The sequence below is a fragment of the Pogoniulus pusillus genome, chromosome 30 (genome assembly GCF_015220805.1).
Source record: "Pogoniulus pusillus isolate bPogPus1 chromosome 30, bPogPus1.pri, whole genome shotgun sequence".
NCBI classification, from domain to species: domain Eukaryota; kingdom Metazoa; phylum Chordata; class Aves; order Piciformes; family Lybiidae; genus Pogoniulus; species Pogoniulus pusillus.
This window is the reverse complement of record NC_087293.1, coordinates 18,226,377-18,253,771: the sequence shown is the minus strand read 5'-3', so window position 1 is coordinate 18,253,771 and position 27,395 is coordinate 18,226,377. Positions and strand designations below refer to the sequence as shown.

Genomic DNA, 27,395 nt, shown 5'->3' with positions numbered 1-27,395 from the left:
TCATTAATTTGGAGCATCTAGGTCTGCAACCACCATTTTTGGGAGGCTGCTCCCTCACCTGCTCCTCTGCTGCATCACCCCTCCCCCAATATGACATCATCACTCCAGGAAGAACATCCGCAATCCCTTTTATTCACTCTAAAAAAAGGCACAACATGAGGGAAATGGCCCAGTCAGCAGCTTACTACGTTAACTCTTTTATACATGTACACATTCCCTTTCCCCCAGACAGGGACCTCCGCTAGAGAGTGGTAGAGGCAAGAGGAACAACACCTTCCCAGCCCAGAGAAAAGGTGGTGGGTGAGATGAGGGAGCAAGCTAATAGCAGGCTCACAGTATTTGCATGGTGACTAATGAGAAGGCAGGCACAATGGTGTATGGGGAGATGATAAGGAGCGATGGATGTAAAGTGGAATAAGAGAGATGTGTATTTCATATAAGAAGAAATCTTTTCATAAGGAACATTGAGCACTAGAACAGAGAAACCAGAGAAGTTGCACAGTCTTTATCTTCATCCTCAGTTTTCAAGGCCAGGCTGGATAAAACCTTGATATACCTGGTCTGATCCCATAACTAAACTTGCTTTAAGCAGGCAGCTGGACAAGAACAACCTTCTGAAGCCTCTTCTGACCTGAATTATTTTGTGATCCTATGCCTTATACCTATTTTTTTTCTGAAGTTGGGCCCACTGCTGCCATTGCACATCCTTTACCTGAATACCTTTCCATTTAACAGTATGCCTTATTTTCCCCCACTGATTCAAGTTTTGATGCATCTATAGAAAAAGTACAGGCAACAGTGGTCTTACATGATACTGCTGGTATCTTGGTCTGAATAGCCTTGTTTCCCAAAATTCCCCTGCCAGACTACTCTACCTTTGATCTTCTACCCAGCTAAAACCAAGTGGAAGGAGGTTCTTACGCATTGGTATTTTACATGCCAGTTCATTAGAGTATGCCTTGCACTCCTTTCAGTACCTCCCACAACTCCCTCTATCATTAACTCCTGTGCTGCTATTGGAACAGATAGTTACACTGCAGCTGTTGCTACGTCAGCTCTGCCCTTCTTCCTTACCTGAATCTCATTGTGCTTCTATCAGAAGGCTTCTAAACTCCTTGTCACTGCTCTTCCACCACAACACCTCTTTCAGTTATACCCTCCTCAGAATCTCTTTTTCCCTCTCTCATTTACATTTGTCATGCTGGCATGTACTGTGCAGTAAACATGCATTCTCAATGTCTCATTATCACTTGAACAAAACTATACTGTCAGCATCTATTCTTTATTGTTTCTCTTGCTGATAACAGTTTCTAGTTCCTCCAATAAAATGCAAACATATACCTTGTGCCAGTGATCCCATGGTCTTGAACTTTGGAGCAGCAGTGCATCACGTTCCATTTCAGGAAAACATAACTATTAAAATACTGTGCAGGAGTTCTGCTGACTACTACCCCACCCCCCCAGTCCCCATTCCCTCCATCTTATCCTGAATCAGAGATGACCTCTGAGAAGGTGCATCTCCTTTCCTTCCATTTGCTTTGCTCCAGTAATTTACAACAAACCTTTGAACAGTGAGTGATTTGCTCATTTCTGGACACATGCTTCTATAAAAGGCTTTTCCTGGGCACGCACAAAGGCTATCCTGAATCATCTGGACAAAATATGAAATTTGTTGGAACAGAAGTTTCTTTCTTCATTCTCTTCACCCACACTGCTCTTTGGAATGCAGGTGAGTGACTTTCAAAAATTTTGCTTCTTTTAACTACAGATTTCATTGACTTCCGAACTTCAGAATGCACTCCTTGGTAAGAAATTACTGACACCACTTGTGCAAGCTAAAACAAAGGCATACAAACTGGCTTTTGCCAGAACCAAGTCTCTTTAACGCCTTCCTCTGTAATTTCCAAAGGATAGTGGGTCTTTCTTTTCTGTAAATAAAAGACAATCCAGAGAACGTACAGAACAGCTTTATCTCACCCTATATTGAACAAGCATCATGGGCAAGTTTTCTGCTGTAGAATGAAGGCTGACATTTATTTCTGACTCACTACCGTTCTTGCTCTTTTCTGTCGATCTCTCACGTGCTATTGCAGGATATAGAAGGAGGGCCAGCAAAGAGAGAAAAACAAAGATTTTACTATTTTTCAATTTTCCTGATCTTTCAATCCTACCAGAAACCCCTAGTCTCCCACAGTGCCAGCAATCTCCTGCCCCCTCCCCCCCAACACTCAGCAATATTTTCTGATTTCAGCAGAAGCTGCCATACCTGGAAGTGCAAGCATTTGCTCTTCAGCAGCCCCATGAGGGCTGACTCTAAATTCTTTCTTCTTCTCATAATCTTGTTCATACGTTGTTAATGACCTTTAAGGACTAGGTGAAATCCTCCAGCTTTTGGGACACAGTAGATGTCTCATTCCCAATCCACTAGTGTCATATCTACTGTCCTCTCAGATTCAGGAAATTCCTCTGGTCTCAGACCCACAGATGTGGATAGTGCTGTCCCTGCTTGTAGGTACAGTCTGGAGGCTGAACCTCTATTGCAGCAAGGCAGATACACGTCCGGAACCATCACATTAACAAAGCCAGCGAGGCTAAGCCAGAGCAGTGCTTTTTACAGGCATCCAAATAAACACAGATAGCACTCTCATAAATCTATGTGACACTCAGTTCTGTTCCTCCTCTCCTGCTAATGCAGGGTCACTAGCAAACCCAGAAATATACCATTTCTCTCCCCATTCACAGGCCCACCACAGTCACTGACACCTTGTGTACTAGCATAGGCTTTAAATATGCCTATTAGCTAAGCCCAGATCCCAAGTCCCTTATGTGGTCACAACAGTTCAGACCTTAGGTGTTTCCAAGTGCAGGTGTCCTTCTACTGACTGGCTGGTTCATGTATGAAAACATGTATGTGCGTGCACACACAGGAGAGAGAAGCGATACAGAAAACAGCACCAGGATTTAACAAATTGGCTGTGGTGATCAGGGGCAGGAGTCAGTCAGAGAAGCACACAGGCCAGTAGCTTGCTTATGTGTGGTTGGCTCCTTTTGTGTTCCCTTCTCTCCATTTTCTAATGCTAGTTCTTCAGCAATCACCTAAACTAGCACAACCAGTCTACTTCATTTGTTTGCAGTAGTCTTTTAGATGATGTACTTCTGTTTCAGGGAACATCTAGAAGAGTCCAATAACATTCCTGTTTGTATTTTTCTTTTCCTTTAACAAGGAGCTCAAGACTCTTGCTCACATCGTTGTGGGGAGCTGCTTGATACCTGTTCCTGCCAGGTGACATGCCAGTCCTTGCAGATTTGCTGCCCTGATTATAAAGAATTCTGTCTTCAAATTTCTCCATACTCAGGATCTCTGATGGGAGGCAAAGACTTTTTGATTGAAAATACAGCTTTTAATGCCTCTTCTGTGCTAACATGCAGGTGGGCCATGATTTTATGTTCCTCTGCCAAAGGGAGGTGAGCCTTTCTAATGTCACTTTCCAATAACAGCTAATTACCATAAAACAAGACTAGTTTATAAACTAGTGAAAACTTTCTTTGCAAAGCTGTCAGAATCCTGAAACATGCAAAGGTTCTGCTAACCTTCACCCTCAAGGGCACGTGTCATCTCTGTTTCCACACAGGATCATTTCATCTAGGTCAAGTTATTGTGCAATGCAATGATGACTCTGCTAGTTTCTCCATTAATATATCAAAGCAGCGACTTATCAGAGAGTTTTCTTGTGGGACTCTTTGTTGCTGACATGTTCCAGGATTTCCCTGTTGTGAAAAAAAAAAAAGAAGTATTCAATTTTTAATGTGAATGAGAAAGCAATGAGAGAGAAATGTAGGTAGGGCACCTCATTTTTCTCACGTAAGGTGAGACTGCAGATCTTACACATGCCATCCTGTGGCACGCTCAGGTGCATGTGTCACACGTGCGATACTTATGCACACTGAATTTGACTGACCCCACTCAATGTCCTGGCATTCTTTCTGCAGAAGAATCTGAGTGAGGTTTTGGAACTCTTCTCATCTGGATAGCAGCACCTGAAAGGGTTTTCAGTTCTTCATTAGGAAAACCCAGGCGTTCATTCTGTTAGACCACAACTACAACTGTTTAATTACTTGCACAACTGTATCATCACAGCCAGCATAACCTTCAGTGCATACAGCAGGCCCTGCCTCCTTATGGTACTAGAAGTAGCTGTACGGTCACCCTGCATCAGCCCTGAAAAACATGGTGAGGTTGCATTTTAGCACACTGGCCAAGAGCCCTATCTGGAAGCAGATGCTTAAATAATGGGCAATGACTTCTGAGTTAATCTTTGCAACAGAAATTCTAGAACAGTATGAAATAACTTTTGTTGCAGTCACAAGACTTACCAGCAAAAAAAATTTCACAACACCAGAAATGTGCAATGCCTGCATATCACGGTCCATGCCAGCCACTCTGTAATCCTGTTAATCCTATAATGTGACATTTGCCTTTCTGATGGGCTTTTTGTTATTTGTTGCTAATTTATCACACATCCCTCCCCCAGAAATTAAATAGTAGGTCTAAGGCACACAGATTGCTGTGCATTAGTGCAGTGCACAGCAGAATCCACATTGGTGTAATAAGCACAAAGTACACACGTTATTCTTCTAGTTTGTGTTCACTGATACAAGCTAAACAGCCACAGGACTTGGAATGATCTACATATAACACAAGGTTCTTTCTTGAAACACAGCCAAGACATTCAGAAATTTCCTTCTCTCAGTGGTGACACTAAAAAGTGTTGTCAACATCAACAGGTTCAAGCAGGAAATTGAAACCAGTGGCTATGTTGATAAGAATGGAAAAGCCCACTGCATCTCCCCATTGCTGTATGAGACTGGTTTCATCCTTTTTGAAGTTTCTACAGATGGTGGGCAGACGTTTCCATACTCTGGAACTTGGCTATCAGGTTGGTTACTTAAATCTACAGTATGTACCTTCTTTCTATATTCTTGCTCCATGGATGCAAGTATGATATAAGTCTTTCCCTTCTGACCACTTTTCTTCTTCCCGAGCAAGTCATCTGACCTCACAAAAGTCATTCTTACTGCTTCGTGTTAATCCAGATTTTTAGAGATGAATTTTCACAGCAACTGAGTTCTGCTGCTATACAGCAGCAGCATTAACTCATGAAATTATCCTGCTTAAAAACGAGGTTGACCCAAACAGTAACCTTATATAACTACTCTTGGGAAATAACTGCATCATAGCGTAGCAACCTAAGGACTATACACATTAGTAAAGGTTGCATTCTTGCAGCTTCAGCTTACTCTCCTTATATTGTGCACCACATTAGAAAACATACACAGGGGAAATACTGCTAATTCTTAAATAACATACCGGCACTGTCTCAGAGCTCTGCCAAGCAGAAGTGTCACTGGTCCTTCTTTCTGTTCTATAATGCAGTACATCACAGCAAAGCTTCAGAAGGAGAAAAATGCACATTGGTAAATGAGACAAAATGGCAATACTATGGCACTCCCAATACTGATGGAAACTTAACTGTCATCTGGACACAACAGACACTTGTAGCAACCCACGTCAACATAGAAGTCTGGGGATATCAGGAAACAGGTAAAGTGACACTTTTCCTACCTGCACACAAGCAGTCAGCACATGTAAGTCACATGCAGAGGTCTGCACAGCAAGCAACCACTTTCACTGCAGTCTCAAGAAAAGATATGCAAGTATAAATAACTCATGGCTATAATGTTTCTGTCTCCATTTACATGGAGACACCTGATTTGAATCTTGTGATAACTGCACTCAAAACAATTTGTTTTCTCTATGTGACAGGTGATAGTTACTCAGAAAATTGGTTGGCTGAATGGAAATATCTTTATACTTTGGCAAGAGAAATCCCCAATAGTGGGGAATTTTCTTTCATTCCCATACCAGCTAAAGGAGATTACAGCATATGGGACTTTGGAATTTTGAGGATTACACACGGCAATTATTCTGATGGGCAGAGGCAAGTCATCACAATGTTATTTTACCATGGGTGCCCTATTGCTTCCTGTATTAAAGCTGTCATCTCCTTTGATATTAAATCTGAGACTCATGCTCCATTTCACATGGAAAAAATGGAGGGAGAATTGGAAGGGCAGAAGTGAGAAACACTCTAGGGTTGAGATAAAGACAGTCTACTAAGTAAAGAGGTGTGTAGGCATGGAGGAAGCAATACAAAGGCAATTGTTCACCATCGACCACAAGCAGACCAACGTCCAGTTAGTCACCCACTAATGGCTGCTCTGGAACAACTTCCCCATGCTTTTTCAGCCAGAAATGGTGGGTTACAGCAGGGAATATACCTTGGTCATTTCGGGTTGACTTTCGTGTCCTGACCTCTTGCCAGCCACTATCCTACTCCCTGAGAACTAACATGAGAAACAGAGAAGGCCCTGACACTGTGCAAGCACGGTTCAGACACAGCTGAAACATTGGTGAGTTATGCCACACATCGGCACCGTTTGGGTCCCAGATCCAGGGCACAGCACTGTATGGACTGCTGCGAAGAAAGTTACTCCATCCCAGCCAAATCTCATGCCCTCAGCAAAGTGGATCTTACAGGTTTTTTTTGTTGCAACTGCAGAGGGGGCCCTAGGCATGGAACTTTTCTTACTGCAGCCTCTGCATTTAATGTTTTTCTCTTTTGCAAGCATGCTTTTGCATTCCTACATATTTTATGCCCACTTCCTTATATTTCATTGTATATTTCCCCATGACTTTTGGTGATTTACCTCGTTAAGTACTCCATACATATTCTGATCTTGCACAGATGTTGCTTTGCAGTTCTTCCACAAGTCTGCAGTTTTTGATGCAGATGACATAGCCTCTGTCCATACATGAATGCCACCTCTTTGGTGCCAGAACATACTACTGACACATCTGAACTTTCTTTAAAATCTTGGAGTTGCTGCCATGTGGGAATGCAGAATGCAGGAGAGCTGTGGGAACAGAGTGAAGAGAAGTGACAACAGGCAGATCCTTGTAATAACAGACCTTGGTTCTCACATGCAGCTGGCCACCTTATCTCAGAAGGGGTAGATAATGGACCTTCGCTAATGAGAATATCAAGGCGTGTATGTATGCAGATGCAGTGGGTTGTCCCTGACTAATTATGCTAATGTGTAGGCCTGTGCTCCACTGGCTGAGTGTATATATTTGAGCTGATACAACAATAAAATCGGCTTCTGCATAATTCACATTGAATCATCTGGAGACCCTTGTGGCTGGCCCACGACCATACTGGTCTATGGGCTTGTTTACTGTGGTCCCGCAGCAAGCAGAGATAGCAGGCAGCATGGCCTGCCACGCTACCGCACAGAAGGTTAATGCTTTTCTCTCTCTAGAGTGACTTTTTGTTACACTTTGTGTATGGCATTTCATCATGGGTTTCTGAATGGTTTGTCCCCAGCTGTTGCCATCAGTCCTGATACTACTGGGGCACGGGGTCAGGTTTTGATAGAAAATCCAGACGTTCTTCATTTTGGCCTAAATGGCACTACAATGTGATAAGGCATGAACAGAAAATCTGTCTATCAGAAGACCCATGTAAGCCAGAATCGCAAATCCTAGAATGTATTCTAATCATTGTACACTTGCTGCATGCTCTCATGTCACCTTCTACATCAGGAAAATGTCAATTTGCTGTACCTTTCTTCACAGAAAAGCAAGCAGTGGCCTTGCTAATGAAATAACATCTCACTAGTGGAACAGTTCCTTGTAATGGCAGTTAGCAAGACCCTGTTACTGTCAAAACTGCTCTTTCAGCCACCAGATCTCATTTTTGGCTGGTGTTTTTTTTTTCCTTTCCAGCAATATTCCATCAATCTGGAGCTCAGAGCATGCACTGGCTTGGCACCTTGGGGAAGACTTCAGAAATAACCCAAGTGCGTGGGCAACTGCTAAATGTATAGAATGGGACAGAAAGGAGGAGAAGCTTCCAAACTTCATGGAAGAAATTATAGATTGCCCCTGCACTTTGGCACAGGCAAGAGCTGACACTGGCAGGTTCCATGTAAGCTATTGATTGATGCCTCTGGATTTTTATGACTCCAAGTAGAAGCTTAGGGAATGTCATAGTCCACATACAGCCCTGTTCCCTCTCTATAAGTCATTACATAGAAATGAAATTCAATTTGCACAAGCAGCACAGCAAATGGCAGAGACAGCTACATCTTATCCAGGTAGTATGAATAAAACAAGTGCTTGCAGGATGGAAAATGGAAATCACTTTTAAACAGGAAACAAGTCAGTAGTTCCTGTGGCATACAGAAAACACCCAGCAAGGGCAGTGAGTTCTGTGGAGCTGGGAACAGAGATGACTTCTTTGAGATTCTACAGGGTGTCAGTCTACATTTGTAGCTAATATCACATGCAGGAATAAGTCGGCTGCATATATTATCATCTGCTGCAAACGCTTCTGCCTTGTATTTCAGAGCTCAAGTCCACAACCACGGTAGTGAGAGGATTGGGGGGAATGGAGCAAAACTAGAAGTGGGTAGATTCAGACTGGATGTTTCAAGGAAGTTTTTCATGATGAGGGTGGTGAGACACTGGAACAGATTGCCCAGGGACGTGGTGGAAGCCCCATCCCTGGAAGTTTTTAAGACCAGATTGGATGTGGCTCTGAGCAACTTGATCTAGTGGAAGGTATCCCAGCCCATGGCAGGGCAGTTGGAACTGGATGATCCTTGAGGTCCCTTCCAAGCTTGGCAATTCTGTGGATCCATTATTTTCTGTCTCCTGCTTCTTTTCTCCTTCCCAGCTTTGCTTTTAGCAAGGAACTGACAAAAGCTAAGAAATTAATTGGCATGTAGCCTGTGCTTTCTTTTAAAGCACTGACCTGGGGGCCAGATAGGGTAACTTCCTCTCCTTTTTTATGACAGTAAAATATGACAGTTTATGCATTTATTTATATTAAATTTAAACGAAAAAAAAAAAAAAGGAGGGAGAGAGGCATTTTTGGTTCCTATTCCTTCCTGATGTGCATTTTAAAAGGTATGGGTAAAAGCATGTGAGAAAAGAAGTAGCCCTACTACACTGTTTCTCCCTAAGAAGACAGAACAAAAGTTAAAGTTAGTACAGCATAATCTGTGTTCATTTTGCACTTACAGCTGCATTCCTCACCTAGATGCATCTGTTCCCTAAGGTTTGTTGTAACAGAATGCAACATGCTCAGGTGCACCATTAACATAGTGCTTCAATCACCTGAGCATTAATTTCACTGGTTTTCCGGTCATTCTATGCTTCTCAACATGCAGCCATAACCAGTTCCTCCTTTAGACTTTACACATAGAGACAAAAGGTGGGGAGAGAAAATTAAAATAGAAAGGACAATGTAGAAAGAATTCCACTGAGCATGAGCATTGATCTTTTTCAGACAGACTATGGCTGTGACATTGAAAAGGGAAGTGTGTGTACTTACCACCCTGGTGCTGTGCATTGTGTAAGAGCCATTCAAGCCAGGTAAAGATTTTTTTAACTGCTCTTTTTAAATTGTTTGTTCCACCTCAGCACAGCATCACAGAAGTCACAAAGCTGACTCACAGAGAACTCACAATTCTCATGTCCATAGCAACCGCCTCTAAACTCTAGGATACCCAAACAAGGGCTAATGTCTAAAAGAGATTTGATTAATTAAGCCTTTCCTGTATTGGTCAACAAGTTGTTCTTTGCAGTCTTTTATTGGAACACTATTAAAGAGTGCTATGTTCATGCAGCTGTAAGGCCCACAGAACCTTTTTGCTGCCTTGGTTACAAACCACTCTCTCCCTGTCCCTAACCTCATCTAATTTCTAAGAGCAGAGGAGAGGTGAGAAAGAAAGTTTAACTGGGTGTGTCATTGCTGGACATCTTACAAACCTTGGCAACCTAAACATTTAGGTATATCCATTAAAAGGCAATAGCTAACCTCTAAATAAGAATGGATTTCGCAGAGCCAAATCATTACTTTCTTTTATCTGCTTTCCTCATCAGTCTCCAGTACGCAGCAGGACAGCAGTGCTGCTATGACTCCACAGGGATCCAAATCCTCACACTTGACTCCAGAGGAGGCAGCACACCTGATCGAGGCCATGACTGGGGTTCACCCCCTTTCATGAAGCCTCCCCGGATACCTGGCTTTTCCCATTGGCTTTATGATGTCATCAGCTTCTATTACTGCTGCTTATGGTCTGATAACTGTCACGTCTACATGAAAAGGCGTCCCTCCAGTGACTGCAGGACTTACAGCCCACCGCAAGCTGGTGAGCGCCTCAGAATTTCATTATGGTGTGCAGCTTTTTGATACCTTGTTGGCTTTTAGAGTACTTGTGTACTAAGTCAGTGGACAACAGTGAGGGTACAATGTCCTGTGGAAAATTTCCGTAGAAGCTTTCTACTCATCTAGTGGTGCCAAGATCTGTATGTTTGCAATTGTCCTGCAAGATTTACTGCTGTTGAGCATCTCATTAACCCCTGGAACCTAAACAGCTAAAGTTTAGTAGTCGATGTCCCATGACTTCCTATTATCAGTACACACTTTCTCAGAAATAAGGTGGTTAGAGATGGTTAATGACAGCCTGTGTTTTCTCCTTTGTTTAAACACCAGTCTTTGGTGCATCACAAGGAGATTTTTTTTTTCTCGTGAACCTAAGAAGAGGAGTAATGTGTTGTGGTTTTTGCTTGTTCTTCTTTCTCTTTCTTCTTTTAAAACCAGCATCTGCTTTTGGGGATCCCCACTTCATCACATTTGATGGTGTGAATTTCACCTTCAAAGGCCAAGGAGAATACACGTTGGTAGAGTCCAATCTAACATCCCTAAGAGTGCAAGGGAGGACACAGCAAGTACGAATGTACAATGGTAAGTTGGTAAGACAGGAAGCAGTAGTGGCAAACAAAGGCTTGTGGGGTTGCATGATTTACATTTTACAGAATTCCTCCTATCTTCTCTATTTTCCCCTTTTTTGGCCATTTGTGAGAGGTCAACACTTTTGAAGCTAATGGGAAGGCCGACAAAATGTTCAGGAAAAAATTAGCTTTCTAATAAAAGATTATTTGCTACTTTTGTTGTGTATGAATAATGAAAGTATGAGGTTTGCTGTTGTCTTTAAGAACTGAGTAAAAAATTCCACATTTTTCTCTATGCTCATTCCCATCTATAAGGGAAACAAAAGGTTAATTGTAGGAATCAGTCAACAGGCACAGCTCCCAGCTGATGCATTTTAGTAGTGTATGCCCCACTTCATATTCTTTTTGTTAGGCATATATGCATGCAAAAATATCCCAGAAGAACCTGAGAAGACATAGTTTGGATGGGGAAAAAAATTCCTTCTGAGTACCTCAAGCTAGCAGAAAAGCACAGAATGTCTGGTGAGAAAAGCTGGTTGAGGAGATCCTTTTTGTTTTTTTTTTTAAACTGATCCAAAGGGCCTGGTTGTCCTGGTCTTTTGACTTCTTGTCAAATGAAACCTAGGCCAGAGGAAGCTTTCTGGAGGCACCTGTGGTCTTCATGATTTGAATAGGCAGATTGCACAGCAGCCTATAAGAAGAAGATGGTCATACACCTGCATTTTAAAATTAGTGGAAAAGTAGAGCCTGACACAGCAGAACAGGATCGTACTTCCTATGACAACCTGAAATGTCTTATGTCAGGTACTTTGGTTAATGCTTTTCCTGTACCTAGTGCTATTTTATGGTGTACAAAATAGCAGGCTTGCCTCGGGAAAGAATATTCCAGCTGGCCTCACAGATGCACATCTAAGATCTGGTGCTTCTGGTACGACTATAAGTGGACCCAAACTGTCATGTAGACTTGAGTGAATGCTTATACTAAATATGACATTGGATAGGGTGAAGATTATTAAGAAAATATTTTGTCCTTGGTAGATTTTACTGTGTTTGTGGTAGAAATGGCATGAGGCACTCAGCAGTTCATTCTGAAAATAATTTTCTTGCATTTTTGTTCATTCTCTTTTTTCCTGCCATGCTGCCCCTGATATTATTTTTAATTTCCCCACGCTTTACTCACAGTACTGACTGTAAAAACAAGATCAACCAGTCTTAGCTCAACCACTGCCATTGCGACGAAGACTTCAGAATCTCCACACTTCTTTTAGCATTAGATGTTCTGCTTTCAATTCTTCATCCAAATACCAGCAGAAGACTTGCACTGAGGAGTTTTATGTGACTTAAATTCTTTGCAATTCCCTCAAATATAAATATTATCATTTAAACAGTTTTGGGAAATATTTAGAGTTTATTTTTGCTTTACATGTTTGTTTGTTTGTTTGGTTTTTAATATATCATGTTGGGCATTTTGGGGGTGTGTTTTCTTCTTCGGAAGGAACTGGGGCTCAGGTGACAGGCTTGTCTGCAGTGGCCATGAAGGAGAACAACTCTGATGTGATTGAAGTACGCTACTCAGAGGATTTGAATCTGGAGGTCCTATTGAACCAGAAGGTTGTCAACTTCTCTGAGCAAAACTGGATGGACCTGCAAGGTCAGTTACAAATATCAGCCTTGTAAGCTATTGTATTCCAACAGAGCTCAGGTGTAGTTAGAAATATCTCTAGGTGCACTGCTTTTTGACTCTCTCTTCAGTAAGTCTCCTATTCAGCAGAGGAAGGGATTTCTTTCCTGGCAATTAGTATGCCTCAGATGACTGGAAAATATTATGAAAAGCATAGGGAAGGCTACGCTGACAAGGCACTGAAGAAGCAGGGATATGCAAGAAAGGAAAAACAAATTTGAGAGCCAGTGATAGGGCTTGGATAAGAAGCCATATTAGGGAGGTCTTCACAGGACAATCAGGAAACAGAGGAAACCCACGACCATTGGGAGCAGTGCTTTCAGATTACAGCCACTCTCTGATGCAATCATCTCATATCTTGAATGTTCTGGTCTGGGATGCTGATGAAGGGCAGTGCAGTTTATATCTGCCTACCTATTTTTGCTACTAGTCTACAATAACTATCTTAACAGTAATTGTAGTAGGTATGAAGGTGTGTCCTCCCCTTAAAGGCTTCTAAGAATATAACACAAAGTAGAAGACAGGAGGTGGTTTACAAAAAACATTTAAAACTGATGATGCAGCTATGTATAATTAGCTATTTTGTTCTCCTCCCCTCACTGTTTCAGGTCTCTTTCTCCATTCTACCACTGATCAGAACATTACAGTGATGTTTTCTTCTGGGTCTGGAGTGGAAATAAGGGGAAATGGAGGATTTCTGACCCTGACGGTTCTGCTTCCACCAAAGTTTATGAATCATACACAGGGTCTCTTTGGGGTAATGAATGGCAATACAGAGGATGATTATACCTTTAAGAATAAAACCATCATGCCAGTTCATGCAAGTCCCCAGCAGCTGTTTGAGTTTGGCGCTAGCTGTAAGTAATTTATTCAGTCTATTTACATTTTCTTCACAATTCAAAGCAGCATGTTGTTTACAGACTAGCTAGCTAATGGAGTCTGTGCTAAGCAACCTATACTGAGGGAAGAGATGGGAGTAAGAGAAGTACACACTCCTTTATCCAAACGGGTAATGATTGAAGCCAGAACCAAGATGGAGCACCCTGCATTTTGTTCCATCAAGAGTCAGAGCTCGTATTTCATGGCTAACACTTTCAGAATTCCAGCTATTATGATCAGCTGTACACAGCATCACCAGACTGAGGTGTGGCAACAGCCAGACACAGGTATCTTTTTACCAGGATATTAGCAATGTTTCCATCAAGTACTTTGATAACATTTCAAAACATCATTTATTAAATCACCACTCAGTAACTGTCCCTTTACAAAAGAAAGGGTGTACATCTGTGTTAAAGAATAACTGCTTTCATTTAAGGAAAGTGATGAGGCTGCTATACCCTAGCCTGCAGCATTAGACTGGTCAAAATTCTCCCTAACATCAGATTAGGAAGATGGGCCAGAAATATGATGCAAAATATTCTCCAGCTACCAGTTGGTGTCTACATGAAGCAATGTAGCTATACTCCAGATCATACTTAAAAGTCCCATGGCTCCTATTTTGGGATGTTTCTGATTTAGCAGAGTGAAAAAAAAAGAGCAGGGCCACAGCAGACATGATAAATTTAGGGCCATGCAGGATCAGGATTTCTGTTGCTTGTCATGTTTGCTTTAGCCAGCTCTGTCTGAGGTACTTCTTTATCATCATTTGGCATGTAAAACCATTTTTATGTAAAATTATAGCTACACTACTATTTGGATCTAATTTTAAGTAATCGATCAAACACCACATTAACCAAAGACTAACTTTAATGCTAATTAAGATGCTGCATATGAAAAGGAAAATAATCTTGAGATGGAGGGAAACTGTGAGCTCCACAGATCTCTTCCAATTCTAGCTACATTTATGTCAAAAAGCTCTTGGTCTAATATCAGAAGGTGGGATAGGGCTGCAGACAATGTTACATACTAATCTCTCTCTCTTTATTTCTCCTCCCAAGGGGCTGTTGAAAATGGAACTTCTCTCTTTAGTTATGATACAGAGTACTTGCTGAACAATTTTTTTTATGAAGAAAAGCACAATGCTTCCTTTCTGCCTGTGTTCTTTCCATATGAAGACCCTGAAGATTACCTGGTGAAGGAGATGGTCTTGCTCTGTGGCTCTGACCCTTTCTGCAGATTCGATGTTCTGACAACAAGAAGCCTTCAAGTGGGAAGTTCCACAAAAGCATCTCACCAGAATCACAAACTGCTGATAGAAAATCTAGACCCAGGTGATAAAACATTCCACAGAGTATCCATCACTACAGTTCCTTCTAACATGGCATCTAAACAGCACAGCTGTAGGTGCATCCACTTGCAATAACTCTTAACAGGAGAAATTTTATCAGGAAAACTGGTAGCATACTTAGACAAAGACAAAATAATTTCCTTTTCTTCCACTAGTACACTACTGTGTAGAACACATAGCTTTGTTCCTTGTCTTTTGCCTGCCTTCCTCAGATACAAAATTAAAAAAACCCAAAAGACCCCAAATAGAAAGTATTGTCTTTCATCTAGCTTAAAAGTCTTTGTCTTTCCATGACAGTTGAATCATTGTGATGGAGAGTTTCTAATCCAAATCCAAGGTACTTTAACCAGATACTCTCTTTTATTAGTGATCTCTTGTGGCTGGCTGGATCATCCAGCCAATGGAAGAAAGAATGGAACTAATTACCTGCTGGGCTCAACCATTGGCTTCACCTGCAATCAGGGCTATGACCTCACTGGGTCAAAGGAAAGAATTTGCCAAGTGACAGGGGCCTGGTCTGGAGACACATCCAGCTGCATCCCAAGAACAGGTCTGTTTTCTTTTAAATGTTACAAACTGACATTAAAAAAATATTATAATGAACAAGACAATCTCAGTATGAGATGATGGGCCTTGACAGGAGCACTTTGTCTGATTTGAGAAGACATTGGATATGAGATCCCTGGGGTTCTAGAAAGTCTAATAGTCAAATCTAAGTAAGAGATGGTTTGCGGTGGGTTTTTTTGTTTCTTTTATTTCACATATCTACTCTTATTAAGGGATTAGGGTCACCTGGTTCCCTTTCTCTAGGTTTGCCTGAAAGGAGCTCATAGGCTTAGACTCAGTCTTACAAAAACAGGAAAGCATAGTACTGCACTAAAAATTATTCTGTAGCACAAAAATACAAAGCCTACAAAAAGAATCTTTATATGCAGCACAACTTTAATGCAATTTTCTAATGTAAATGTACTTTTAGCAGCTTTATAAAGATATGATTTATGCATACATGCATACACCTAGAGAATTAGAGGTTACTGAAAACCTTTAGCATCCATATCATTTGAGCCACTTTTCAAGTACAAATGATGGCACAACCCCTCACCATTTCTTGTCATCTCTGATTCTGTCACTGCTATTACAATTTTTACTTTCTTTGCAACTAATTGAGGCAAACATATGTCCAGTCTGAGCCATCTGAGGGGTGGATTATGAAGTCAGTCACACATTATAAAATGAGTGCCTTAAGAGGAAGTTTGCAGATAAGAACCTGGAGGTCCATTACATGTCTAGACGAACCTTAGTCAGCAATGTGTCCTTGCGATAGAGAAGGTTCATGGTGTCCCTCATGGGAAAGTATTGCCAGCAGGTTGAGGCAAGTGATCCTTCTCAGCACCGGTGAGGCCACACCTGCAATACTGTGTCCAGCAAGATGTGGACGTGATGGAGAGAGTCCAATGAAGGTGATTAGGGGACTAGTGCATATCTGCTGTAAGGAGATGTATAGGGTTAACACTCCAGGGGGAGTAACCCTGAACCTGACCCTAGGGGTCTTGACCCCTCCCCAGGGGTGGGTTACACCACCAGGTGATGGTTAGCCCACTCGCCCCACTTCCTGTCCTATAAAGGTGGGGGGCTTCCTGTTCCTCTCTCTCTCGCCATATATACTTCACTCTACCCACCTCTGCCTGCATACCAGCATACCCCGTGGCAGACACGAGGCAGACAAAACCTTCATCACACAACTCGGGTTGTATTTATACCTTTTGTATTTTGCTATTTTCCCCTTCCCTATCCTTTGTAAACTTCCCTACCTCCAGTACCTTTCTAAGTTATTGTTAAACTTCTCCTTTTAACTTCCAAATTGAGTAAGATTGATTTATTCGGGTGTGTTTACCTCTCTCTCTCCCTATATTTAATCCCCTTCCTTTGGGAAAGAAGGGGAAGAGGGGAGGACACTCTACAAATTGTTATTGGGTCTATCAAATTTATTAGAGTCTCTGGGAATTTGAATTAGAACCCAAGACAGGAGAGAATGAGAGAGCTGGAAGCTGTTCAGCCTGGAAAAGTCTTAGGGTTGCAGGGTGGGGCTGGGCTGGGGTATTAGGGTCTTATCGATGTGCAGAAATACCTGAAGGGAGGGTGCAAAGAAGACGAAGCCAGGCTCTTCCCAGTGGTGCCCAGGGACAGGACCAGAGGCTATGGGCACAAACTGACATACAGGAAGCTGCCTCTGAACATCAGGAAATGTTTTTTGGCTCTGTGTTTGATTTAGCACTGGCACAGGCTCCCAGAGAAGTTGTAGAGTCTTCCTGCAGATACTCTAAAGCCATGAGGACAAGGTCCTGGGTAACTGACCCTGGGTCACCCTTCTTGAACAGGGGATTTGGAAGATGGCCTCCAGGAGTTACTTCCCACTTCAAATATTCTGCAATTCTGTGATTCAAGAGCAGACACAGGCCATGTTCGTTGCACTCTTTGGTTCTAAAGGATGATGTTATCTCAAAACATAATGTATTAGTCCCTAGCAGTAAAATTATTGTGAACCATGTCAAGGTGTTTGGTATAAATAACATAAATTTACTACTGCTCATGTGTCACTAGTATTAGATTATCAATGATCCCGGGGCTGTGGCATTGAGCAGCAGTTAGGCTGTCTCTAAGGTTTACAGGAAACTGCCCAATGTTTTCTGTCAATTTCAACCGTTTCATTTATGTGTCACATAGACACCAAATAATATCCTCAAGATGGCAACGTTTCAGAACACCAGGGTGATGCAAGGCCACGTGGCAAGTTGAAGAGTTTTTACAGCTGAGTTAATTGCTCCTGAAAGTATCCAGCACATAATTCACAGCAACAGATTGTCCATTCTGAGCACATTCCAAAGAAACGTAGAAAGCGCACAGCACATCAGCAACAAATTTTTGGCCAGCTGACACATTTGATCAGCCCCTGCCAGACTGCACCAACTCTTGCTTATTTCCAATGCACTTCCACACAGTGATAACTGCGAGAAGAACTGCAGAGAGTTCAGGCAGCAAAGTGAGGACTTTAGCATGAAAAAGAATTGGAGGCTTGCACGTATGAAACAGGGAATGCTGCTTAATTTCAAGTGGATGAGTGAACACTTATGGAATGTGTTCTTAAGCCAGCCACTGTTAGCAATCAATATGCAACTGACTGTGTTCACAGGGACCAATTTCAGTAGTGATGCTGTTTTGGAAAGAGTGAAACTAGAATTATTTCCAAATATTTATTATATTTAATATGATAGGCCAGAGCATACGGAGCACTTCAACCATTAAAAATAGGAGGGATTCAGAAGTTTAGTAGGAAATTTAGGATGCTTCATAGTTCACAGTAATAGTAGATGATCTGTCAAAAGCCTGAGCAGATTGAAATCTTTACAAACTAAGGACAGATCTTAAGAAGTCAGTAGCAAAACATTTTGCCAAGATGAAAGCTAACACTTTTCCACTGCTGCCATCAGCCGCACACATACTGGATAGGAGCCAGTGGGTCTCAATAAACAAACCAGACGCTGACATTTGCACTAGAGAAAGGGGTCAAAAAGACAGCCCTGAAAGGCTGAACGGGATAATATGCAGAGAGTAACTGCATTCAGGATGACAGAGATACGCTGTAGCTTTATCAATAAGCAAACAGAACAGCAATGTTTTCCAGCACATGGTTTCCTGAAAGATGACACAGCAGAAGAGGATGTGGAAGAATGTAATTGATCTGATTCTGGCAAAGACCTTCCTTGCCATTTAAAACTTGGGGTTGTAGTTCATTTGTAAAGTGAGCCAAATATGATGATTTTTATCAACCTCAAGAAGCTGGATAGGACAATGCTGACCATAGCATCAGAATATTGACAGTACTGACAATAAACAGAGACAATGTAAAATACCAGTTGTACACACAGTTCCTGTACCCTAATAATGACATTCATATCTAGCTGCCTTCTCCCTTTTGCATCATAAGATATCTAGTCCCTGTCTGAGAAGGTTATTTTATTGACAGGTCCAGGTCTCTCCAGTGAAGATTAGCAAAACAGTTCAAAGTTCATCTCAAATAAGTCTGACCCTCTAGTATTTTTACAGCATGGACAACTAGCACTCATTTTCCACTACAAAACATTTCTGGGTCCTGCCTAAGATACAGCTGAAATCCAAAGCCAGCTTTCCTTGCACTGAATCTGAATTCAGCATAAGTACAGAGAAGGCCTTTGTGTTGTCAAAAATCTGTTCTCACTGAGGTCAGTTTTCCTCACTGTTTTCCTCTGTCACATGCTGCTGTTTCACCGGCATCTGTTTATGAAGCCTTGTCACAGAAAAGTCTTCTTGATGCCGGGAAAATGCTGACAAAATTAATGGACAGCTCTTCCAAATTTCTGGGCACCTGACCACTGACCTAGCCACTGTGATTAGTGGTCACATTTTTACTTCCAGCGTGACCTTTTTAAAAGATGCCTTCTCAAACTATTTCTCATGCCTGTCAAGTACACAGGGTCTAGGCCTCTGTTATTCTCAGCTTCTAGGGATGCTTCTTGACAGTGCTGCACCCATTTCTCTTGCTGCAGATTTGTGCCACATTGCATCCAAACTCTGTATTGCAAATCATTGCATTTTTTAAGTTGCTTTATGTTTCTGATTTCCAAAAGCTAGAAGAGTTAAAATAAAGGCATGAGGACTTTGAAAGCCAAATAGAGAGAGAGATGGAAACAAGAAAATTGAATGCCAGTTATTTTGCAAAATCCATTACTGTATTTGAAATTTCAAACACAAATGATGTTATTAGGACTGCATATTGTTACTTTCGAGTTTTGCTTCCTCGAATTAAAGTTGCCATGGAAATCCTCTGCTAATAGTTATTTTCCTATGCTTCTAATTACAAACCCACTGCAAGTCTTGCCAGCACCACAGCATTCATTTCCAGGAAAGTGAAAACAGAACTTATAAAATCAAGAAATATGATTGGAGATTATAAACTAAATAAGAAGATTTCCCAACAGAGGCAAATGACCACCTGAGCAAACCACTGAGGCCAAAGGCGGGCCCTCATCACTTGGCAGAGATATGGTACCTGCCTGTAAGGAGTGTGTCAGCCAAACAGGAGGTTTTGAGCCTTGTACAGAAGTTACTGGATGAAGGACTAATTCCTGGGAAACAGTTTATGTATCCCTTTTTTTTTTTTGCTTAAACTTAAGCATAAACCAATTTAGGAATCAAATTATCTATTCTAGGATCACAGAAGGGTCTGTTACATCACTGCTGTCACTGTGTGCTAGGCAATTCTTCCTGTAGGCACAACAAAGCAATGGAATGAAGGGCTGTCAAAAATGCATCCCAGAACCATTAAAGCTTGGATGAACCACTGCTCTCCTATTCCTAAAGATGCTATAATGCTCTTGAGTAATCATTGTTTCTCCCAGACAGTTGAATCCAGATGCTTGATCACCTAACCTGTGTTACGAAAAATTCAGCTGTGTGACATCTTCAGCATCTGCTGCTCTCCTCAGTCACAAAGCATCCTGCCAGCTCTGTCCTATATCAGTGGGAAAGTGGCAGAACTGGTAACCTGCAACTCTTTAAAATAAGAGGAGGTTATTCAAAAATTGGTTTATATCTGGTTTCTCTCTCTCTTTCATGCATCCTTATGCAACTGCAGAATCAAATTGGCACTTTTAGCCTGGTCATACTGTATGATACCGATCACCATACTCACAACACAACAGTCACTTTTGCTCTCATTAAGCAGCAGAGGTAGCTTCAAAACTTTTAATCTCAAAATAGGGGCAAATTTTAAACCAATCTCAGTTATTGGGATTGGCAGTTCTGCACAAATATTGTACGTTCATAATGCTTGCTAACCACTAAACATCCTTTCTTTGTATTGGAACAGCTTTTGTAGCTGTCAAGTGAATTACATGAGTTCTTACTCTTTAGCAGTTTATTCCACAAAGAACAGTAAAATTTACAGTATATGTACATTTTTTAAAATGGCACTTGTGACAACATTAAAAATAAATAAACTAATAAATAAATGCACCAGCATCTTCCTGCTTTATTGTGTTTGATTCCTGTCTTTCAGATATAAGACAAGTAATTCTCCTTGGCTGTGTATTTGGAATAGTTGGTCTTGCAGTCCTGGCACGTCTGACTTTCTTATGTAGAAAGGAGAGGTAAGACTATGTTGAGCTGAAAACACAAATGAACCTGCAACTGTGATGACTTTTTAAATGGTTTTTTTTTTCAGTGACAAATCAACCATAGTATTCTCCTGTCACTACCTTCTATGAAAAACATTGTGTCTGCACCCTATTGAGAGGCTATGAAGTCTGAATTGTATTATCACAACATGAAAACGCAATCGATCAATTGATTGGTTGCTTGCTTGGCTGGAAAGGAACAGGACTTTTCAGTCAGAATAATTTATTTGTTGAGTGATAAGGCTCCCTGATTTCAGAACAGGTGTGCTCATGTTAGCACACATCTTTGAATATAGACCCACTTTTAGGCATGCACGAATTTGCTTAGAGAATGCTTCTACGTCTCTTGTGTGAAAGAGTTAAATAGAATTTTAAAGCTCTGTCAGCTTGCTGCCCATTCTTGGAATCTTTCTACCACGCAGAAATAAACGGAATATAAAAATGGCTAAGTTTAAAAAACAAATATCTAGAAAATGTTAAGTGCCTAATAAATTACTTCCTTGAGGTTTCAGTCCTTTGCTTTAAAAGGTCATTATCATTTCCTATATTCTCTATATAATTCATTCTGTTAACAGTGCTAACAAGACACTTAAAATCTTTTGACTGCATGCCTTTCTAACAGCTTCATCATTGCAGAGACTCTTCAAACAATCCAGTATAGTAGCCAGTATAACTGTCCGTTGATTCTGAGCTCAATTAACTGTGTCTGCCAGAGGGACAGAAATATTGCTAAATGTTGCCCCTTCCCTTTAAATCACGTAAGCATTGTTTTCTACACTTCACAGAGAATGCTCTGAAGTGAAACAGCTTTTCTTCCTCCCCTGTACAATAAAAACATGGATACTCAATGCAGAGTAGATAACTGCAGAGATTAATGTTTCTTGCATACATAAAAATGCACAAACAAAGGACACCTCCTATATTTGCCAAATATTACACATCAAATTCCCATTAAAAAAACATAGAAATAACTGGCTTAAAACTATTACAGCTGCATAGAGTTTTCACATTTGGAAGCAGCTTACAGAACTGCTACTCTAAACTCAGCATTTTACATAAAAAAATAATAAAAAAAAACAGAATGAGGCCATCAACCCTTCTAAATGTGTATTTTGTAGATCTCTAGGTGATTTTCGTAAGTATCAAAAGCTTATAATTTATGAAAAAGTCCATAAGAGTCAGTGGGACTGTATATCTGGGTAGCAACAGAATAATAACAGTAATAGATGGTGAACAGGTAAATTTTAACTATGGACAATTTGACAACTGTCTAAATGAGACTGAATCATGAAAGTCTGTCATCTAATGTATACTCTTCTGAATCTCAGGGTAAATATAACTCTATGACACGTGGCAGAAAAGGAGCTGCTCTTGGTGTTCGCAGCCAGAACTATGCTTACACAGTAAGAAAGGGTGAAGTACCTTAAAAAGTAGCAAGTCCAACACCAATATACAAAAAATCTAATCATTGAATGCTATATGTTTTTCTATTTCTTTGTCCCTTAACAAACAGAAAAACAAGTAGGGGGTATCTATTCAAGCTTTCCCCAGCCACCTTTCTAGTCTAAAAGTGAAAGATAAAATTCTCACAGAATCATATGATACTATGGGAAGAGATGGAATGTGTGTGTGCAGGAACATAATATAAAGAACAAAAATTTCAATAAATCAAGATACCAAGGCTCCTCCATCTCAGTTAGTTGTGAAGGTTGCTAAGTGGTCACAAATCTATCTGTTAAGATATTAGTGAAGCATTTATCTCAGAAAAAAAACAAAACACCAACATATGGACCAAAATTTACCACTGATTCTTGAGTTCACTGCTTACTCAGATGTTTTTCCACTGTCCTTTTACAATCAAAAAAACCCAACCTTGTCTCTAGACCCTTTACTATCAGTGTTTTCAAACCTGTGACATTTGTCCCATTTCTCCTTAGCTCCTGTAGTTTATACCATCAGAACAGAATTGATTGTTGCAGAGGGATAACAGCAAACCTCCAGTATTCTCTAATTTCATCAAAGGTTGTTCAAATAGGAGTGCTACACATGTGCCAGTCACTACGTTAAGCAATCTATGTACTTTGAATGCTTAATAGTGTATGAAAGGAAGGATATTGTTCCTTGGGGAAGTATGCACTGGAATTACACAGAACTGTGCAACATTACTATTCTGTCTAACCCATTATTCTTCTCATCCTGATCTAACGACATTAGGATAACAGCTACCCTCTAGCCTTTAATTTTGTTGTTGTTTTTTAAAAACAAGCAAACAAAAACTTCTATTTGTCTTTTCTTCCAAAGACACAAAGACAACCAGAAAAATGTTTCAGAGGTTCCAGTTGTATCTGAACAAGAAACAACAAAACTGCAGAGGAGTTTTTAATGAAATGCAGAAAAAGCACAGCAGAAGACTAACTCGTGGTAACAAAGATGGACCTTTGAAACACAAGCAATAGTTTTGTATAGGACAACATGATTTGATTTCTGCTTTCATTACAATGAATGTTGAATTGTGTGCAAAACACTAATCATCCTGCCAGGATTATATCATCGCAGGCTCAGACTACTGTCTATCATGAATGAAGGATAATGCCTCTGAAAACATCTGTCTCAAAGTTAAACACATTAGTTTCTTCTAGTGGCCACATCTCTGCCAGAAGAACCAGGGTTCTGATGAAACCAAAAGAGTTTGTGATTTCTCTGCACTTTTCTTTTACGTGAATGCTGGTAAAATGAAAAGAATCCTCACCCATTATGCTAGCCATTATCAGAGAAACATTTGCCTTCTCTGCAGCTGTGTAAGGCTGATTCAGATAGATTTGAAGTGGATTCACAGTCAGATGGACTATTTAGCAAGCCAGGTCAAATTTGTATATTGTTGAGATTATTTAACAGGGAGGGAGAAATACTGGATATTTAAACATCAAACATTGCATTCTTGTGTTTTGGCAAATCTCTGAATACAGACTGAAAGTGTCTTTTTTTTTTTTTTTTTTTTTTTTTTTTTTTTTTTTTTTTTTTTTTTTTAGTTCTGACCTAAATTTACAAGGGTACAATTAGAGGAAAGGGAGGGAAAATATTCAGAAAATTAAGCTATCCTTTCAAGGTTAATTCAGAAGGTTGTGTTTTGTTTGGTTTGGTTTTGTTTCATTTTTTTATTTTAATTCATCTTTATTTAACTGTGCAGTTAGAGTTACCTGCACTGGAAATGTTTTGCAAAACTTGCAATGTTTTCCTTCAATGACTGCGTGCATATTCTTTCTTGATATCTAGCTATTTTACAGTGTGTTTAATTCATTAAAAAGTAGTTTCTGAGCTACTGCCTTGTAAAGAATCATTTTACAAAAAAAAAAATCACCATAAGTGCCAAAGGATTTGTGAAGTCAGGTATGCATTGTGCAATTCATTTCAGTGGTGAATAACTTTTGTAGGCCATTTGGTGTGGGTTTCTAAGTTCTTTAACACATCAACTACCAGAGAACCATGCTGGTTTCAGAAAGCAAGGACAAACTATGTGCCAAATATACAGGAAAATCAAATACGTGACACAGTACAGATTTTACCATATAAAAGGAAGAAGACAAATTGAAAGGAATGCCTCAGACCATTACTTACTAGCCACTGTTGCTGTTACCACTGCTGTCATCTGTGAAGAAAGACCACAAACCACAAGCAGAAAATTACAAAACAGGAATGAGTGATCTTGAATACAGTAAGTTGAAATGCAAACCACTCTGTACAACAGAAAGAAAAAAAATCTTGTGAAAAACAAAACAAAACAGCTTTGAAAGAGAATTGGGCAATGACCATTAGCAACAAACCATCAGCCCATTGCCAATGTCTTGTGTTTTCACAAAAGCGCAACTGGTGTAGACACACTTCAACAGTGTGTGCAACTCATTGGTGGAGAAGGTAGACAGCAGCATAATTGTGCCTAGGAGTACTGGAAGGCTGAAGTGGCCTCCTGGAGATATGTCAGGTAGATTCTGTGAACATTGTTATCAATACAGTGTTAAAAAGAGTATGTCAGGTAAGAGGGCACTGAAATCGGGTGAACAGGCCACACAGTCCCCGGGGGCTATTATGGATCATTAAATTACAAACAGCAATGCCTCATAGGCTGTTAGAACGCACAACAAAGTGCTGCATGCATACACAGTGAATTGAAAAGGAATGCTAGCAGCACCTGATGTCAGTAGCTCAGACTGGGAAGGGAATACAAGGAATCAGTCAAAACCTCACTTCACAGCTGATTTCTATGAATCAGAATTATTCAACTTAGCCCATCATAAACAAAGCACTGGTAAAAACAACACCCACCCTCACAAGCTGTTCTGTCTAATCGATGTTGGTAACTCCTCCCTCATACATGAGAAGGAACTCAGTAGTTCTGCATTTATAATTTAATAATAATTTTTAAAACCATAACCAAGCTAATGGAACACTGCTATTGCTTTTCAGTATTTCAGCAGCCTAAAACTTCTATACTAGGAATTCAGCCTAAAGAATTAATAATCACAGAATCATTAAAGCTGGAAAAATAGCTTTCAGATCACCAAGTCCAACCATAAGTGAACTACCACGACCACTAAATGATATCCTGAAGCACCATATCTACAGCATCTTGAACTCTTCCCAGGCATGCTGACTCTACCACCCCCTGGGCAGCCTGTGCCAACCTCTCACCTCTCTCTCAGTAAAGAAGTTTTTCCTAATGTCCAGTCTAAACCTCCCCTGGCACAACTCAAACCCATTGCCTTTCATCCTATCACTGGTTACTTGGCAGAAGAGATCAACACCAGCTTCACTCCAACCTCCTTTCGGGTAGTCATAAAAAGCAGTAAGATCTCCCCTCAACCTTTTCTTCTCCAGACTAAACGTGGTACATTACAGCACACCTCTGCTTTGAGGACAAGCTGAGGGAGCTAGGGTACTTCAGCCTAGAGAAGACTCCAGGGGGACCTTACAGCTGTCTTCCAGTACCTGAAGGGATTCTACAAGAAGGCTGCAGAGAGACTTTTTCTAATGTTGTCTAGTGATAGTATAAGGGGCAATGGTTTGAAGCTGAGAGTAGGTTTAGACTGGACCTTAGAAAGAAGCTCAGCAGTACAACGTTGGCGGGGCACTGGAACACATTGGCCAGGAAGGTTGTGAATGCCTTCTTCCTAGGTGTTTCAAGGCCAAGCTGGATGAAGCCTTGCGCAGCCAAATGTAGCTGAGAGGCATCCCTGCTCACGATGGGGAGGTTGGAGCAGATGATCTATAAAGTCCCTTCTAACCTTAGCTATTCTATGATTATTATGCTGTCATATTACCACATACATAAAAGTCATGCTAGTATATGTTTTTCCCCGTTTATATATATTGCAGCCACCAAAAGAAATGTAAGCATGTTTTTTTCCCCTCGAAGTAACTGCACAACTTCACATGATAGAAGGCTTCTGAATGCTGAGATATATTGATACAATGGTTAAATCCTACGAAATCTATTTTGTTGCTTCTTTCAGAGTAACAAAACCACTCTCTGGCTTTTCCAGGTTTCAAAGTGCCATCCCACGATATAACAAAGCTACTGCAAGGACAAAAAAGTTTGTCCTCTTTCTGCTCCTGGCAAAGCAAGCACAAATTTCTGTATGTGTATTTTGCTGTTTGCGTGGTTTTAACAAAGCAGCACTGCCACGGCTAACATGTCTTCCAGGTCAGATAATGAAGCTTTGCAGAAGTTTAGACGATACCTTTGTAATGTAACACCCTGTCTGCACGGAGATGTGGAAAAACGCACCACCAGCAGCTATCTCTCTCTCTCTGTGCATTCACCGTGCCCAACAAACAGTACTGCTCTTTTCCTTCCCCTTCCGCGGTCTGCTTGCTGCCGCGCTGCCGTGTTTGTACCTCTGTAAGTGCGTGGCACTGTTCGTGGGCGCCTCCGTAACTCCAGCCCATGCTGCAGGGGGGGTGTGGTGCGGTGCCTGTCAGCCCGATCGCGCCCGAGCTGCTTTCTCCGAGCGCACACTGTGCCCGTGCAGCACCAACAGGGCTGCACCGTTCAGCTCTTTCTGCCGGGAGGGAGGTGCCTTCTCAGTTCTAGAACGATGCCCGAAATCGCGGCGTGCGGCACCCGGCCACCCGCTGAGCCGTAGAAAGGCTCTGCCTGGGAGAAGCCCTTTGACGTGTATCCCCGTCCTCACCGCGCCAGCGCAGAGCGGTTGTGCGCGGCCAGGAGCTGCACCGGGCTGGTGCCGAGTCTGTGGCGTTCTTCCCTCCCCCCAGCAAGAGATGTGAGATCGCGCTGCACCTGCGCCAGCGGGCAGCCCCTGCGCCAGCGGGCAGCCCCTGCGCCAGCGGGCAGCCCCTGCGCCAGCGGGCAGCCCCTGCGCCAGCGGGCAGCCCCTGCGCCAGCGGGCAGCCCCTGCG

The 27,395-nt window shown here is 41.3% G+C and overlaps 1 protein-coding gene and 1 long non-coding RNA gene across 2 annotated transcripts; one reads left to right on the top strand and one right to left on the bottom strand.

The window, feature by feature from the left end:
- The first annotated feature begins 1,662 nt into the window (after window positions 1-1,662).
- On the top strand, window positions 1,663-23,364 carry SUSD2 (sushi domain containing 2). Its single transcript, XM_064168774.1, has 15 exons — window positions 1,663-1,729; window positions 3,225-3,429; window positions 4,786-4,937; window positions 5,435-5,602; window positions 5,825-5,999; window positions 7,847-8,048; window positions 9,414-9,499; window positions 10,010-10,278; window positions 10,731-10,874; window positions 12,357-12,512; window positions 13,151-13,399; window positions 14,480-14,752; window positions 15,137-15,319; window positions 20,864-20,954; window positions 23,283-23,364. Exons 1-15 carry the CDS (start codon window positions 1,663-1,665, stop codon window positions 23,362-23,364), a joined length of 2,502 nt encoding a protein of 833 aa, XP_064024844.1.
- On the bottom strand, window positions 2,006-27,297 carry LOC135188949 (uncharacterized). The gene is made up of 5 exons (XR_010307897.1): window positions 26,874-27,297; window positions 24,597-24,627; window positions 6,769-6,975; window positions 5,369-5,449; window positions 2,006-3,768 (listed from the first exon to the last, which is right to left on the bottom strand). It is a non-coding gene; the product is annotated as an uncharacterized LOC135188949 (long non-coding RNA).
- Between the last annotated feature and the right edge of the window lie 98 nt (window positions 27,298-27,395).

Excerpts from the sequence above, each read along its gene's own strand:
- SUSD2 (XM_064168774.1), top strand. The coding sequence starts at position 1,663 with ATGAAATTTGTTGGAACAGAAGTTTCTTTCTTCATTCTCTTCACCCAC. Across the intron at positions 1,730-3,224 it reads CACTGCTCTTTGGAATGCAG|GAGCTCAAGACTCTTGCTCA; the intron begins GTGAGTGACTTT and ends TCCTTTAACAAG. Across the intron at positions 12,513-13,150 it reads AAACTGGATGGACCTGCAAG|GTCTCTTTCTCCATTCTACC; the intron begins GTCAGTTACAAA and ends TCACTGTTTCAG.